Genomic DNA, 18,099 nt, shown 5'->3' on the forward strand with positions numbered 1-18,099 from the left:
GGATCTCCACTTTTATTACTTTGTCCAGCAACTTTGACCTTCTCCTCTCCTCCACCCGCCCCAGCAAGGCTTCAGGTGGAGGAGCAGCGTAGCATCCAGCTTGTAAAACTGGTCTGTTGGGGTTCTTCCTCCCTCCCGCTCTTGCTTCTTGGCAAAATGTTTTGCTGGGCAGCTGCCTGGCAGTAGGATAGCTGCCTTCTCTGCAGACAAAGGGGCTCCCCTTTCCTCCTCTAGGAAGAAAAGAGGCTGCTGCAAGAGCTGGAAGTGGAGAGATGGACAGGGAAGGCAGATACCACCATTGCTCCAAGACACACAAAGAAAAATGGAAACACGCACACATGCACACCCACGTGAGGGTGCATCTTGGAAACTCACGATTCAAAGAGATGGGGGCAAGATGGGCCTTGGAACAATGCGACCCTCCCGGATCTGAAATCCTGCACATTGACTTCAGCAGAAGGCCCGGGGTGACCGGGTTGGGGCAGATCGCTGCTGCCCACTTTTTGTATTTATTTGTCATTCAAATAGTTCACAGGATGACACAAGAGAGGAGGGCGGGCGGGCTGTGGGAAGGCTTGTGGGCACTTTCATTTTGCTTCACTTCTCCACCTGATCGTTGGGCGCTGCTGGCACCTGCAGGGGCAACCTCACCGAGGTGGGTGCGGCGTCGAGAGATGGGCTTCCCTGCCGGAGGGTGGCCCAGGCTGGACCTGGAGGGACTGGGAGGGGCCGGGCGGTAGTTTCCGGGGAGGAGCTGAGGACAGGTGGGTCCTGACTGTGGCCAGTGTTTTGTTAAAGTTTCCAGGGGGCTAAAAAAAAAAGAGTTTGTGGGGGGGTGGGGGAATCCCTGCCAAGACATATTTCCCAGGCCACCGCTCCCTCCCTGGGGGAAGCTTGGATCCTGTGAATGTGACATCAGGTCTCTTCTGCTCTCCTGTGTGCTGCAGATGGGAAGAAGTCGGAACGCACTGGCCAGGGCTGAGGCCAGCAGAGCTAGCTCCCTGCTGGCTGCCACTGAGTCCAGGGGGAGCTGTGCCCTCCCCGGCCCCCGGGGCTGGGCTGAGGCAAGCATATAGAGGAGGAGCCGAGGGCCCAAGCAGAGACCCCTGGGGACTGGGGGGAGGCCTCTCTGGGTGTGGATGTGGGGGGAGGGTCCCTGCCTCCCCCCGCCTCCACTCTCGCTGCAGTGGCTGGTTTAGGGGACAGATCTCATTACGGATCTGCTACTGCTACTGTCCCCCCAACTGTGACTTCTAGGGATGTCCAGGGGGACCAAGTGTGCCCAGGCCCACGGCTTAGGTGTTGGGATAAAATCTGTCCTTTTGATCCTAGGGGTGAAGAATAAACAGAGAGAAGGAAGAGGAAATGGTTCTGTGGGTCCTCCTGAGAACTGCAGATGAGTCCGCATCTGAATCCCTACGTGTGCGTGTGCGTGTGGGTGTGGGTGGATTAGAGTAAAACAAGATGAGGAAATGGAAGAAGCATCTATTTGATGGCGTCCATAGGAGCTAGACGTAGACACATCTTTATCGTGTGCAGGGAAGTTGCTCTACGTTTTTCCCATGGGCCTTACTCAGGCACACCGAGAACTTTGATGGAGCAAGGAAATTCTGGGCACCCCAGCTTTCTCACTTGACAAATGAGGCTAATTGAAAAAGCCAGGTGTCTCACATTCATGTTCTGCTGTACACATTGCAGCATGCTGTTTCCTCCTCAGTGACTGCCCTGTGAGGACCTCAAGGCGTATTTCGTGCTTACGTAGACAGGAAATTGCTTTGAAAACATAAGCACATTATTAAAGGCGAGGTATCGTCTGCTCCCTTATTCAGGGCGGGCATTTCCTCCTTCCCAATACTTAACCCTCTACAAGAACACCCCTTCGACTTACAAGAAAAAGCCAAAGGAAAACAAAGACCCAGAAAAGCTGTCCCGATGTAGGGAGTAAATGGACCACCCCGAGGGGCAACCCCGCTTTCCGTGTCAGGTGCCATTCCTCCCTTTCTAAGCTCCCACCTCAGGTGGCTGCGTTTCCTTCTGTTATTTGGAAGCCAAGGCTGTGGCTTTTTTTCCCCCTCAATCAGCCCCTGTAGCTCTTCGTCTCCCTCTGGCGTTCCTCTCTCGCTATTTCTTTAGATTGGTGCCCCGGCAAGTGGGGGGATCCGGGGACGGGAAGAGGGTGGGCGCAAAAAGAAAAGCTGATGGGGGCTTCTAATCAGCAATCCTGAAAGGACTGGGTATGTGCCTAAAAGGATTCCTTTTTTTTTTTTTTTTCTAAACTTCCTTTTCTTGCCAACCCCTCTCCGATCTTTCCCACTGTGGACGCAAAGAACTTGAGCCGAACAGCCTTGGTGGGAGGGGGCTGGAAGAAAGAGCAAAGTGCGTCCATCTATCTGCCAAAATAATCTGACCCCGAGTCCGGGGCGGGGGGAGGCGTAAGTAAGGAGGGAGAGCGTCCCCTGGACTGATCAGCACTAAGAAATCGGAGAGACATAAAAGGCAAATGAAGTGAACAACAATAAAAAAAAAAAAAATTCCCCCGCACACAACAATACAATCTATTTAAACTGTAGCTCATACTTTTCATACCAATGGTATGACTTTTCTGGAGTCCCTCTTCTGATGCTTGAACTCCGGGGCTGGCAGCTTGTAAAGGGGAAGCAGACGGCAGCGCTGCACGGGCAGGTTTACCAAAGGTCTCCAATGGGTATTTTCTTTTTCTTAGCCCTGCCCCGAATTGTCAGACGGCGGGCGTCTGCCTCTGAAGTTAGCAGTGATTTCCTTTAGAGCCCGGCCTTATCTCCGGCTGCACGTTGCCTGGTGGTGACTAATGACACAATAACATTGTCTGGGGCTGGAATAAAATTGGAGCTGTTTACCCCCGCTCTATAGGGGTTCAGTATAAAAAGCCGGTCGAGAGCTGTCCAAGTCAGACGCGCTTCTGCCTCTGCGCTGGGACCAGCGCCGCCAGGGTCCCCGGGTCCCCGTGCGCCACGGCCGCCACCGCGTGCGTCCTCGGACCGCTCCCACTGCCTTCTCTCCTGGCAGACGCTTCTCTTTTCTCCCCATTAAAGAGCATTCGGGCTGAAGGATCACTTTGAGATCTGAAGAACCCGAAGCGCTTGGAAGGAACCGAAGCTGTTTTTTTCTGCGTTGTTTTTTTTTTTTTTTTTTTTTTTCCCCCTTCGGGTTTAGTTCGCAGGGGGAAAGGATTTTGATCCCTTTTTTTCAGAATGGATTATTTCCCCATGATTTTCGCTCTGCTGTTTGTGGCTTTCCAAGGAGCTCCAGAAGCAGGTAGGCACGTTGACTTGTAAATCCCTGAATGCTGCCGTCTTCTTTTCCACCTTAATGCTTTTCTTGCTTCTGTGTTTTCCCCCATTTCTTTTTATGACTGCCGCTCAGAAATCAAGTGTAGGGGAATTATTGCTCAAAGGTGCTTAAGTTTGCTAGTGGAAAAAAAAAAATCCTCTGTTGAAGACCATTGTTCCTCTAGCATTAAAATAACATTATTATTATTGCCTAGTGTATTTCCTTGGCTTTTAAAAATATGACTCAGTTAAAGCAAGATATAATTTAGCTAAATGTATGTTTGCAATATATGTGTTCATACAGGTAATAGGACATATAGGAATTTATATCTTATTCAAATACTGTTTTAATAGTGTGTTCACGTGTGAAATATTTAAACATTTCAGCTTGAAGCCAAGGAATTTTATTCAAGTCATTCAAGCAATGTATGAGCAGTAAAATCACCTGCAGAACAGTCTGGTGAAAACCACCCCCAGGCGGTTTCAGGGTGAAGCAGATGTTTTCTTTAAAATTGTCATTGTTGACTTTAGATTTCTTTTGGCAAGTTTTTGGCACTCAGAACAGTGTGGGCTCTATTTCCAGTCTTATTCACCTGTCTTGGGAGGGAAGCTAGGATAAATCTTGGCTGCTGAAGGATTTAGATAGTATGTGTGCATCTGCCCATTTCCCTCTTTTAGGGTCAGTGCACTTTTTTGTCTTTTCATGACCCTGACTGAGGAGAAAGGATGTCAAGGGAATGAAAATCCTGGAATGTGTCTGATCATTTGAAATGTACAAAATTAGGCAGATAAGCTGCGTGGCTAACTTGTCAGTAAGAGGAAGCATGCTGCTGTGGGGAAGGGGGAAACGGCAAATCCCACCCACACCATCCTGCTCCGGGGATTCAGAATTCAAAACCCACGGAACCTTGCCTGGGTCCCCGGAGCTGCTGCTCAGTTTTCCCTTAGGTCAGTGGTTTTATTGTAGAGCTGATTTCTCTTCTCTCTCTCCAATCACCTCCCTGAAGCTCTGGACCTCCACCTAAGTTCAAGAGGTGTGTCTCACCTGGGCTACTCCCGGCCTTACACAAGGTGTGAAGTGGTGGATACTGCCCTAAACGGAAGGTCATCCCGCATGAGGAAGTGGCTCCAAGTCTAGGAAAAGGCAGTATGATTTATTTAGTTTCAGGTTTTTGGTCATCAGTCAATTTTAAGCCACTGTAGGGTGTGCTAAGTTCCATGCAGAAGCCAACCCAAATGTCTAACAGGCAGTATTTCTAAGCATTTCCTTGAAGGCTGCTTCAAGGGGCTGGTAAGTCCCTTTTCAGGTGGTTGTTTCCCCTGCCCTTGTATAATCTCTCTGAAGGTGGATAAGCCAGCGGCGATAAAGGTGAAGTCATGTTAAGGAGGGAAAATAAGAGAGTCCTTTTTGCTCTGTGTTTCTTGCTGGAGGCTGGCTGGGTGCTTCATCTGCTTTTATCTGCTCTGCTAGCTGTGGCATCGATGCTGTGACCAGTGTGCCTTCGGGCCTTGGGGGAGACACCGCCCACTGACCAGCTCTTTCTCTCCCCAGCGGTCCTGGGCGCCGAGCTCAGCACCGGAGCCGAGAGCGGAGGGGAGACGCCCCCTCCCAGTGCGCCCTGGAGGCCCCGCCGGGCCAAGCGCTGTTCCTGCTCCTCCCTGATGGATAAAGAGTGCGTCTACTTCTGCCACCTGGACATCATTTGGGTCAACACTCCAGAGTGAGTCTCTAGAGGGCATCGTTACTCTAGGCTTCCTCCCCTCCGGCTTCACGGGAGGCTGGAGCCCAATTACTCTCGTTACTTTTGGGTTCGGACTCTGAAGGGAGCATTTCTGACCACGTGAAAGTGCCCCAGTGGGGAAAGTGCCCCTCAGGAGGCTGCCACACGTCTCGGGGGGAGACACTTTGTGTTGGGCCTCCGGGGGGGAATGTTCTCCATTGGGATCTGCCTGGGTTTAGGGAAAACGTTGCTGAGGTCATATGTGGCTTGGTCCAACCTGTGCTTCTCATGGGAGGGTATAGACTTAAGAGGCAGAAAGGATGATAGAGAGTTATAGTCTACCGTCTTTATCTTACTTATAGAAAAACTAAGACCCGAAATGTTGAAGTCACTTGCCAGGATGAATTTGTGGTAGAGCGAGACCTAGAACTTGGGTGTCCCGACTCCCCCCCCTTTGGAAAAGCCTATTTCAACACAGCAACAGAAACACGGTCCTTAGAGTTCCCTTCTGCCTCCCAAGTGAAGAGAGCAGTTCCCCCCATCTCCCCCTGAAAAGTAGTTCACCCATCAGAAAGAATCCTAAACAAAAATACATTGATTGTGCCTGCGGTGTCCCGTTATGTGAGGCATGACCGAAATCCAAACAAAATCAAATCAAACCAAACAAAAACCACAGCGAGCCTCATACTTAGTAAGGTGATACTTCCAAGGGGAGGACTTTAGGTGAGAATCACAATGGACACACAGGAAATTACTGGAGAGCCTTCTGGTGAGGAGTCCCTCTACAGTCGTATGATAATCACCAAATCACAGGAGGTGTGCAAACCTGGCGTGAACCGTGCACGCAGTAGTGTGTCTCCCCCAGCCTCCTCAGGGGGCCCTTTTAGCATTATCATGTATCACTTGAATTGAAAATCGGTTTTCGAAATCTTGTGAGTCATGGTTTTGCATGGAAGTCCCCCCGCCCCCAACTCCCAAGACCTGTTAACTAAGTAGAGAGTCAGAAAAAGGAAGAAAATATGAAACAGATACCAAAGCAGAGATGTCATAATTTCGGCCAAAAGACAAGGCTGCTGTGTTGAGAGTTGACATGGAATTTCATTGACTTAGGAAAACTGATTTTCTCCTGGGTGGGTCCACACACTTGGGGCCGTTGACGGGCATGCGATCCTGACTGTTAGCGACATTTGACTCTTCTGAGTTTCGCTGCCAAATCCTGTGGTGTGAGCTCCTTAGGAGCTTGCCCCAAAGAATGCAACCTTTGGAGACGATCAGTTATGCTCATAACTTTTGTTCCTCTCTTTCCATGATAGGCACATTGTTCCATATGGACTCGGAAGCCCCTCTAGGTCCAAGCGATCCTTAAAGGATTTCTTTCCTACAAAGGCAACAGACCACAGGAAGAGATGCCAATGTGCTAGCCAAAAAGACAAGAAGTGCTGGAATTTTTGCCAAGCAGGAAAAGAACTCAGGTGAGTAGAAACACCTTTGTTTTCCTTCAGTTTTATGCCCTCCTGACCGTCTTCCTCTTATGATGCTGTCTTCTGGTTTAAAAGAGATTAACAGAGGCATTGAGAACAACTGAAGTTCCTATTGCTGAAATGTTCTCCCTATGTGTATTTTAACAGGGACCAAGACACCATGGAGAAAGGCTGGAATAAACAGAAGAAAGGGAAAGACTGTTCCAAGCTTGGAGAGAAGTGTCTTCATCAGCAGCTGGTGGAGGGAAGGAAAATAAGAAGGTAAGAGGCTCCAAAGAACAGCTGGTCCCCGTCACCTATGAATGGTCTGCTCTCCTAGTCGTTCTTGCCTTGACGGGAGAAAGGCCCAGAGGACAGTAACAAAGAAAAGGGGAATCTTTGTGTTCTCTAGATTAAAGAGAGCAAAGGAATCCCTCTCAAATGTTTTCTTGAAGGCCTTGAATGCAGACTGCTGCCCTCTGTACACTTTGGTGATTTTTAGCACACACACCACTAATCCTAAAGGTAGATTTTCCAAACAAAATCTATCTAGAGACACCTTTGTCATTTGGTCACACCTAGTTTTTGCCTCTCTGAGTCAATATATTTACAGCTTTCCCTGAGAAATTAAAAATTCTTTCAGGGAGAGTTGTTTTGTTTTTTTTTAATTAAAGTGTCACGTATAATCAAATTCTTCCAAACGTAGCAATTATTCAAATGGCCAAAGGGAAAATAAAGTCATTAGGCAGGGTTGGTAAGAGTTAGAACATGCCATTTTTCAGGTTTATTTATTTACTTTTTAAATAGGGAAATGCATTTGGTGGAGACCCAATGTCATTCCCAAAAGCTTTCTCATTTTTTAATCATGAGCTGGGATCTGGATTAGTAATACCATAGGATTGCTCTGAGCAGTTTTATAGTGATAACTCTTCCAAATCCTAAACATTTTGGAATTCCCAAGCTGCAGGGAGGAATCCTGCTTTCAGATCCGTCCCATATTCTACGTTTCCCTCTCATGGTCAGTGGCAACTTTTCCTGGAAATCCAGCGGCAAGAAGTCTTAGGATCCCAGTATTATGAGCACGGGCCTGGCGGTCATGAATGACTTCTGAGTTGTTTACTACTGATATAGGGCCATCCTCAGCGCTTCCCATGTGCTGTTGAAGTTTCCATATTTATAACCTCAGGCCACTAGTGCTCCTTCAGATGGCAAGATTACGTAAATCACCGTTCCTGGACTGACTTGGAAATCATTTATTTTTTCTATTAGCTTCCATTACATCAACTATTAAATCAATGTTACAATCCTTCCCTTTTTCTTTCTCCTAGAAAAAGAAAACATGAAACCTGCAAAAACAAATTTTTTTTAATTGCCGTAGAATATTGTTTTGGGCCTGCCTGTAGGCCTCCTCTTTTTGAATTTCCTTCCCACGAAGCCCCCTTCAATTTCTTATGTGATTAAGAAGACACTCCTGGCTATTTGAAACCTCTGCTGAATGAGTCTCTCCGTACAATCCCACAGGGGTTGGGATAGTGGTTGGGATAGGGCTAAAGAAGAAAAGAGAATATCTCTAGTTGACCTTAAAAATTGTACTTTAAAATTGTATTTAATACCCAATTCCCTTTAGATATGACCATATCATCCTTATTCTCCCTGCTCATCGCCCCGCCCACCGCCATTCTAGGCATAAGAGGTAGTTTATTTTCACTTGAGGTTAGCAGAGTAACATGTGGTTTTGGTTGAGGGTGAAAGTTCAGGATCCAGATTTAGATTTGTTTTTGCCAGATTCTAATTTTAGATGTTTCTTTTGCTTGGGAATGATTTTTGTAAAAAAAAATAATAATAATAATAACATTTGTTTTCTCTTGTCTGGTTTTAATAGGTTGGAGGCCATCAGCAACAGTATCAAAACATCTTTTCATATTGCCAAGCTGAAAGCCAAGCTCTACAGAGATAAGAAAGTAACCTATAACCGAACACACTGATGGCAGGTTGTCGGGGCCTGTCTGAAGCCTTCTCATCCACCAAGAGCCCTGGGCCTGACTCTGCGCTCTCTCCACGTGGCTGGGATCAGAGCAGATGCGTCCTCCCTGCTTAGACCACTTCTCGTTCCAGACTAGCACAGGACCAGCGCCCTGGGTGCAAACATTCCAGGAAAGGTTAAGGAGTCCCCCAGCCCATCTTCATTTGCCTCCATCAGTGGGAACTGCTTTCGTTTCTCTCCTCCTTTGGGGTGACAGTGGGCTATGCAAAGAAGGCAGAGAGATGCAGTGACCTGCAAATTAGGGTGGCCTCCTCCTAGGGGGAGGAGGACAGGAGATTCCACTTGCGGGCGGAGTTCCCGAAGAGGTTCCGAAGGGAGTGTTTGTGTCTCAGGCGCCTGGCACATTTCAGGGAGAAACTCCAAAGTCCCTGCAAAGATTTTTCTAGGGAATGCACAAATTGAAAACACTCTAAGGACAAACACTCGAGTTAAAAAAAAAAAGAGACTTTGTTTTTTTAATTCATAAAATGCAAAACTGAAAGAAACTGTTACTACTGTAAATCAGGATGAGTTTCATGCGTATGAGTCTACCTCACCTATATTGCACTCTGGCAAAGTATTTCCCCACCTTTAATTATTGCTTCCCCAAACTCTTCCCCCTCTAAAATCCCCACACTAAGCCCTAGCCTCATGGAAGTCTGTCTATTGTGTCAATAGTAGATATAACATTTTCAGGGTGATCTACTAGCTCTGTTCCATAAGAAAAGAAAGATCAATTGAATCAGGAGATTCCCTTACCTTGATTTTTGGAAACACAACGGTATAGGATTGTTTAGGAGAGACACTGAAGGGTAAACATTGGTGATGATTTAAAGCAGTCAAATTATTTTCCTTTATGTTACTGGCTCATGGAAGAGGTTGGATTACATTTTGATGTACTTATTTTTTTATAGATATTTATATTCAAACAATTTATTCCTTATATTTACCATGTTAAATATATGTTTGGGCAGGCCATATTGGTCTATGTATTTTTTTTTAATGTATTTCTGAATGAAATTGAGAAAATGCTTTGTTTTGCCTGTCAAGGTAATGACTTTAGAAAATAAATATTTTTTTTCCCTACTGCACTGACTTTGAATCATTTCTGAAATTTCTGAGAAGTGGGCCAAAGTGGTAAGAATTAAGGAGGGGGATGATTAAAGATGGTTTCTTGGAAAGGTGACAATTAGCAGGAAAAGAATCTTGGCTAATGAAAACAAGAATTTGATTTATATCTTAAAAGATGCCTTTAGATTGCATTAAGCTAAAAACAAAACAAAAACCCAGCTTTCACACCTCTGTCTTTCCCTGCATAGGCGCTTCTGCTTCCCCTTCACCTGCAAACTCTCCAGGGACTTTATCCATTAGCTATGCTTTGGCTATTAGATGGGATCCAACAGTTTAAGCTGATGAAGTGGTGAGAGGTGCTTTCTCCATGTTAATAGACTGAAGGAAGCAATGGCAAGGCGACCTCCCCAAAGGTACCTAATTATACACATTCCACACCAGAGTTGCTTTGAGAAAATGGCCTGCTCAGAGCAAGTGAGGGCTCCCACTGGCTTTTTCTTTGCTCAGATTAAGAAGTGTGTTTACTGAGGAACACCAAGCACCTTCGCTCTTTCATGGTAACGCAGGACTGAACACGTGCCCTTGGAGCCAGAGATACCAAATGCTGATTCTGGGCCTCCTGCATCTCGGCACCTCCCTCCTCCCCACTTGGCCTTGGCTGACCTGCCAACCCGTTGGGGAGAATAGTGCTGCAAATGGTTGTTACCAACAGAAGCCCATAAAGAGCTTGATCAGCTTCTGAGAATCTTCACCGCCTTTCTCTGACAGTGTTTGAAAGAATGCCTGGCATTCCTCAAATAGTAGCTCACAGGGATCACTGTTGTCCAAACAGTGACACATCTGAAGGACGTTAAATAACAGTCTTCAGGTGTGCAGAGCCAGTGTCCTGGGCAGAGTTTCTATCTCTACTGGCATTGTTTTTCATCTTTCACTTTTTTGTTTTTAGGAGACAGTCCAGTGTCTTTGGGGAATTGCTTATAAAACTCATTTCATCTAGCAAACTGTTTCGCGGTGTGCGGTTCTCAAGGGGAGGGTGAAGTTTTGTCCACATTGACAAGGGACTTGGCCTGAACTTAGCCCCTGTTAATCTTGAGCAACCATTCCATCCCCTGGCATCATGAATTTCCTCATCCGTTAAATGAAAAAGGGGAGGAATGTCTCTAAAACTCCAAGAGCGAGCCTGAGATGGCAGGAAGAAGTGGAGGTGACAGGAAAGAGTGAAGATCTGAGCTTGGAGGACATGGATCTAGTATATTTAGGAGGGAGTTGGCATGGGAAGAAGCCCCTGAGCAAAAGAAAAACAGGGCAAGCAACGGTGATGTGATTTTCCTTTTCTTTTCTTTTTTAAGAATATTTTTTATTATTCAGACTTTTAAATGCTCTTCCCTGATGCTTTCTGCCTCAGTAACCAGCAAGAAAAGTAAAAAGTGTGAAGCAGCGCTCCTAGGGCATGAGGGTCAGTAGTAAAATACGTTGGAAGGTTCATAGGAAATAAATATTTTTGGAGTATGTAGGAAAGATTGACTATTACTCAAGGATCATGCCAGCTCGAGGGGTGAATTGATGGCCCGGTCTGTCATGCTTTCTGCTGCTCTTCCAGTAAAAGCATGGTTTCTGGAAGCCCACTTAGAACAGATTTCTCTCTTCACACTAACGAACAGGCAGAGCTTTGATCTCAGGGATCCAAGGACCCGAGGCTTCTGGGTGGGGAGAGGTGACATTTGGTGAAGGGAGAGGTACCCACTCCAGGGGTACATCATTTTCACTCCAGGTATTGGCTTCTTTTGTGATGGAAACGATTGGCTTTTATCCTGCCTGTGCTTCCCTGAAATACTCAGGGTATTAGACTAAGAAACTAAGTAGAGTTCTCACAACTCCAGGTATTACATTAAGCAGGAGTTCCCTCAGGAAAGAAAGAACAATCTTTGGTCTTTCCAGGGGAAAAAGCCAAGGCCCAGAGAGGGAACTGACTTACCTAAGGTCACACAGCAAGCTGTAGCATCTCTGGAGCCTGAACCCTTGAGCATGGCTGTTTCACTCAGAGGCACCTGGAGGTCAGTGGAAACAGACACCCAAGCCAACCTCATTAGAGGGTTCTAGGTGGTAAAGCAAAATCACTCTTCACAAAAGCTTTGCCTTCCAGCCTCACAGATGATGGTTTCCAAATCCATCCTTTTTATTACTCTCTCAGGAATATCAATGTGCCCCTGAGCCCCGGTCGCAAACATTTTAGTTGTAAAATATTTGTTTACTACATCATCCTCATGATGCCAATACACGGTTGGCAGAAAAATTACTATAATTTACAATGCCAGCCTCCAAATCTGGTGCCATGAGTGCTTCATTGACAACTTCTTCTGGAAGCAGATCTAACACACGGGAAGAAATTGCAGTGATGAATGCGATGGCAGAGGCAATAGCGTTTCCTCAAATCCCGGGTGGTAATCAGAGAAAGATCTAGGGCTGGTGCCATTGGATAATGAAGAGAGAAGGGCCTCAGCCTTGGGGGTCACTGACTGATGGAAGTGACATATGCCAAGCCCGACAGGCAACGTGCTCCTGAGAGGCAGCACATCGGGAATCTGACATGCAGTTTTGCTGGTTCAGAGTCTTCTGTGTTTCTGCAGCTTATTTTTCTCTTTCATATTCTGAATCATTCGAGGCCTCCACCCTAAACTGCTGTGGAAATATCCAGGGATGAAATTAACAATAGCCATCACTGGCATGGCGTGGGCACTGATAGGGACAGAGCCGGGGGGTGGTTCTGTGGCCCCCAGGCCACCAGGTTCCTGGTGGTCCCCAGCTAGGCCAGATGTTAAACCTCCAGGTGTCGGATTGTGGGAAGGTCCAGCCTTCTGAGAAGGCATGGGCAGCCAGGATGGAATTTCCAGATTTCTTGCTTCTATGGCTATTTATCAGCCATTATGAAAGTATTTCAACAATAGCCAAGACATGGAAGCAACCTAAATGTCCATTGACAGATGAATGGATAAAGAAGTGTTACATACATATAATGGAATATAACTCAGCCATTAAAAAGAACGAAATAAAGCTATTTGCAACAACATGGTTGGACCTGGAGATTGTCATACTAAGTGAAGTAAGTCAGACAGAGAAAGACAAATATCATACGTAGAATCTAAAAAAAATGATACAAATGAATATATTTACAAAACAGAAACATACAGAGTATGAACTTCTGGTTACCAGGGATAAGGGTGTAGAGGGAGGGGTAGATTGGGAGTTTGGGATTGACATGTACACACGGCTATACGTAAAATAGATAACCAACAAGGACCTGCTATATAACATGGGGAAGTCTGCTCAGTATTCTGTAATAACCTAAATGGGAAAAGAATTTGAAAAAGAATAGACACGTTTACATGTATAACTGAATCACCTTGCTGTACACCTGAAACTAACACAACATTGTTAATCAAATATACTCCAATATAAAATAAAATTTAAAAAAAAACTAATATAGTCTCATTGGTATATGAACCTGTGCATATCAGACTTGGAAGTATCAAAACTCTTGGTCAATTATCTTCTTGACATTCACTGAGTGGGCCCGCTTTGTCTTCACACCTGCTGAAGTTTAGCCCCACATCTTTCTGTCCTTGGACCTTTGCTGTCTTGCTGCATTTTCATCCCTCTGTATCATCCTCTCACTCTCCATGCCCCCCACTCATACACTGACCTCCTTTGGTAGAAGTGGAAATACTTTAAGGTATTCTTCGTCTCCTTGGAGGTTTTTAGAAGGACAATTTTTTTTTTTTTTTTTTTTTTTTTTTTTTTTTTTTTTTTTTTTTTTTTTCTTTTTTTTTTTTTTTATTCACACACACACACACTGTATTTTATTTTTACAAGACATAAATAGACTGACACCAAGCATTGTACATGGATGACCACAACAAAAGCAACAATGATTTGCAATTACCAAACATGAAACACACTCATACTATGTCATAATATTGACATTCAGTCCAGTAATCCTCCACTGTAACAGCTCCTTTACTTTGCAGTGAAAATTGATTTGTATATTCTTTGCCTCTGAGTCCTTGTGGGATTTTTTTTTTTTTTTTAAATTCAGACAGAAAGTCACAAAAATTATACTCATCCTCATCAGTTCACTCAGTCCCCATGTAATTAATTTTTTTTTCATCTTGATCTTTTGCTTAGCACTTTTATGAGTTCATCAGTTTTTCATTAGAGTTTGAAATGCTTATTCATTCAGTTCAGCAGTACAGTCAGTTACCAGAAACCTGTACTTGTCAGAGTCTTTTCCATGAATTTCTTGAAGATGAAACCCTTTTATAGGAACATATTTGCAAAATCATCAGAGTACACCCAGAACTGTCTGTAAATGACAAAAGACTTAAAATGACCACGGTTTTAAAGATTTTGATGAAAGTTCATAATAATGCAGTTGACAAGAACAAATTAGTTATTTCTGAGATATACATTTTAAAGTAATAACTAGGATTATTACTTATAACATTATACCAGAACATATAAGATTTTAGAAATTTCATGTAATGTCTGAAACATTTATATTAACATATTCCATACATATTTCCATACAAATACAAATATAAGATTTTAGAAATTTCATGTAATGTCTGAAACATTTATATTAACATATTTCCATACAAATAACCCCAATGAAAGTTTAGTATTAGTTGTTTTGTTGTTTTTTTATACTGCAGGTTCTTATTAGGCATCAGTTTCATACACATCAGTGTATACATGTCAATCCCAATTGCCCAATCCAGCACACCACCATCCCCACCTCACCGCAGTTTTCCCCCCTTGGTGTCCATATGACCATTCTCTACATTTGTGTCTCAACTTCTGCCCTGCAAACTGGCTCATCTGTACCATTTTTCTAGGTTCCGCATACATGCATTAATATACGATATTTGTTTTTCTCTTTCTGACTTACTTCACTCTGTATGACAGTCTCTAGATCCATCCATGTCTCAACAAATGACTCAATTTCGTTCCTTTTTTATGGCTGAGTAATATTCCATTGTATATATGTACCACAACTTCTTTATCCATTCGTCTGTTGATGGGCATTTAGGTTGCTTCCATGACCTGGCTATTGTAAATAGTGCTGCAATGAACATTCGGGTGCATGTGTCTTTTTGAATTACGGTTTTCTCTGGTATATGCCCAGTAGTGGATTGCTGGGTCATATGGTAATTCTATTTTAGTTTTTAAGGAACCTCCATACTGTTCTCCATAGTGGCTGTATCAATTTACATTCCCACCAACAGTGCAAGAGGGTTCCCTTTTCTCCACACCCTCTCCAGCATTTGTTGTTTGTAGATTTTCTGATGATGCCCATTCTAACAGGAGTGAGGTGATACCTCATTGTAGTTTTGATTTGCATTTCTCTAATAATTAGTGATGTTGAGCATCTTTTCATGTGCTTCGTGGCCATCTGTATGTCTTCTTTGGAGAAATGTCTATTTAGGTCTTCTGCCCATTTTTGGATTGGGGTGTTTGTTTCTTTGATATTGAGCTGAATGAGCTGTTTATATATTTGGAGATTAATCCTTTGTCCGTTGATTCATTTGCAAATATTTTCTCCCATTCTGAGGGTTGTCTTTTATCTTGTTTATGGTTTCCTTTGCTGTGCAAAAGCTTTGAAGTTTCATTAGGTCCCATTGTTTATTTTGTTTTTATTTCCATTACTCTAGGAGGTGGATCAAAAAGATCTTGCTGTGATTTATGTCAAAGAGTGTTCTTCCTATGTTTTCCTCTAAGAGTTTTATAGTGTCCAGTCTATATTTAGGTCTCTAATCCATTTTGAGTTATTTTTGTGTATGGTGTTAGGGAGTATTCTAATTTCATTCTTTTACATGTAGCTGTCAGTTTTCCCAGCACCACTTATTGAAGAGACTGTCTTTTCTCCATTGTATATCTTTGCCTCCTTTGTCATAGATTAGTTGACCATAGGTGCGTGGGTTAATCTCTGGGCTTTCTATCTTGTTCCATTGATCTATGTTTCTGTTTTGTGCCAGTACCATACTGTCTTGATTACTGTAGCTTTGTAGTATAGTCTGAAGTCTGGGAGTCTGATTCCTCCAGCTCCATTTTTTTCCCTCAAGACTGCTTTGGCTATTCGGGGTCTTTTGTGTCTACATACAATTTTAAGATGATTTGTTCTAGCTCCGTAAAAAATGCCATTGGTAATTTGATAGGGATTGCATTGAATCTGTAGATTGCGTTGGGTAGTATACTCATTTTCACAATGTTGATTCTTCCAATCCAAGAACATGGTATATCTCTCCATCTGTTGGTATCATCTTTAATTTCTTTCATCAGTGTCTTATAGTTTTCTGCATACAGGTCTTCGTCTCCCTAGGTAGGTTTATTCCTAGGTATTTTATTCTTTTTGTTGCAATGGTAAATGGGAGTGTTTCCATAATTTCTCTTTCAGATTTTTCATCATTAGTGTATAGGAATGCAAGAGATTTCTGTGCATTAATTTTGTATCCTGCAACTTTACCATATTCATTAATTAGCTCTAACAGTTTTCTGGTGGCAGTTTTAGGATTCTCTATGTATGGTATCATGTCATCTGCAAACAGTGACAGTTTTACTTCTTCTTTTCCAATTTGTATTCCTTTTATTTCTTTTTCTTCTCTGATTGCCGTGGCTAGGACTTCCAGAACTATGTTGAATAATAGTGGTGAGAGTGGACATCCTTGTCTCGTTCCTGATCTTAGAGGAAATGCTTTCAGTTTTTCAGCATTGAGAATGATGTTTGCTGTGGGTTGTCATATATGGCCTTTATTATGTTGAGGTAGGTTCCCTCTATGCCCACTTTCTGGAGAGTTTTTATCAGAAATGGGTGTTGAATTTTGTCAAAAGCTTTTTTCTGCATCTATTGAGATGATCATATGGTTTTTATTCTTCAATTTGTTATATGGTGTATCACACGATTGATTTGCGTATATTGAAGAATCCTTGCATCCCTGGGATAAATCCCACTTGATCGTGGTGTATGATCCTTTTAATGTGTTGCTGGATTCTGTTTGCTAGTATTTTGTTGAGGATTTTTGCATCTATATTCATCAGTGATATTGGTCTGTAATTTTCTTTTTTTGTAGTGTCTTTGTCTGGTTTTGGTATCAGGGTGATGGTGGCCTCATAGAATGAGTTTGGGAGTGTTCCTTCCTCTGCAATTTTTGGAAGAGTTTGAGAAGGATGGGTGTTAGCTCTTCTCTAAATGTTTGATAGAATTCACCTGTGAAGCCATCTGGTCCTGGACTTTTGTTTGTTGGAAGATTTTTAATCACAGTTTCAATTTCATTACTTGTGATTGGTCTGTTCATATTTTCTGTTTCTTCCTGATTCAGTCTGGAAGGTTATACCTTTCTAAGAATTTGTCCATTTCTTCCAGGTTTGTCCATTTTATTGGCATAAAGTTGCTTGTAGTAGTCTCTTAGGATGCTTTGTATTTCTGTGGTGTCTGTTGTAACTTCTCTTTTTCATTTCTGATTTTATTGATTTGAGTCCTCTCCCTCTTTTTTCTTGATGAGTCTGGCTAATGGCTTATCAATTTTGTTTATCTTCTCAAAGAACCAACTTTTAGTTTTATTGATCTTTGCTATTGTTTCTTTGTTTCTATTTCATTTATTTCTGCTCTGATCTTTATGATTTCTTTCCTTCTGCTAACTTTGGGTTTTGTTTGTTCTTCTTTCTCTAGTTTCTTTAGGTGTAAGGTTAGATTGTTTACTTGAGATTTTTCTTGTTTCTTTAGGTAGGCTTGTATAGCTATAAACTTCCTCTTAGAACCGCTTTTGCTGCATCCCATAGGTTTTGGGTCGTCGTGTTTTCATTGTCATTTGTCTCTAGGTATTTTTTGATTTCCTCTTTGATTTCTTCAGTGATCTCTTGGTTATTTAGTAACGTATTGTTTAGCCTCCATGTGTTTGTCCTTTTTACGTTTTTTTCCCTGTAATTCATTTCTAATCTCATAGCGTTGTGGTCAGAAAAGATGCTTGATGTGATTTCAATTTTCTTAAATTTACTAAGGCTTGATTTGTGACCCAAGATGTGATCTATCCTGGAGAATGTTCCGTGCGCACTTGAGAAGAACGTGTAATCTGCTGTTTTTGGATGGAATGTCCTATATATATCAATTAAATCTATCTGGTCTATTGTGTCATTTAAAGCTTCTGTTTTCCTTATTTATTTTCATTTTGGATGATCTGTCCATTGGTGTAAGTGAGGTGTTAAAGTCCCCCCACTATGATTTGTTACTGTCGATTTCCTCTTTTAGAGCTGTTAGCAGTGCCTTATGTATTGAGGTGCTCCTATGTTGGGTGCATATATATTTATAATTGTTATATCTTCTTCTTGGATTGATCCCTGGATCATTATGTAGTGTCCTCCTTGTCTCTTGTAACATTCTTTATTTTAAAGTCTATTTTATCTGATATGAGTATAGCTACTCCAGCTTTCTTTTGATTTCCATTTGCATGGAATATCTTTTTCCA

General features: G+C 43.1%; 1 protein-coding gene across 1 annotated transcript; it reads left to right on the forward strand.

The window, feature by feature from the left end:
- The first annotated feature begins 2,928 nt into the window (after nt 1–2,928).
- On the forward strand, nt 2,929–9,602 carry EDN1 (endothelin 1). The gene is made up of 5 exons (XM_036870805.1): nt 2,929–3,294; nt 4,861–5,029; nt 6,343–6,501; nt 6,658–6,771; nt 8,372–9,602. The coding sequence occupies exons 1-5, from the start codon at nt 3,231–3,233 to the stop codon at nt 8,472–8,474; spliced, it is 609 nt and encodes a 202-aa protein (XP_036726700.1). The 5' UTR covers nt 2,929–3,230; the 3' UTR covers nt 8,475–9,602.
- Nucleotides 9,603–18,099: the final 8,497 nt, after the last annotated feature.

Source organism: Balaenoptera musculus, chromosome 11 (assembly GCF_009873245.2).
Source record: "Balaenoptera musculus isolate JJ_BM4_2016_0621 chromosome 11, mBalMus1.pri.v3, whole genome shotgun sequence".
Taxonomy (NCBI): Eukaryota; Metazoa; Chordata; class Mammalia; order Artiodactyla; family Balaenopteridae; genus Balaenoptera; species Balaenoptera musculus.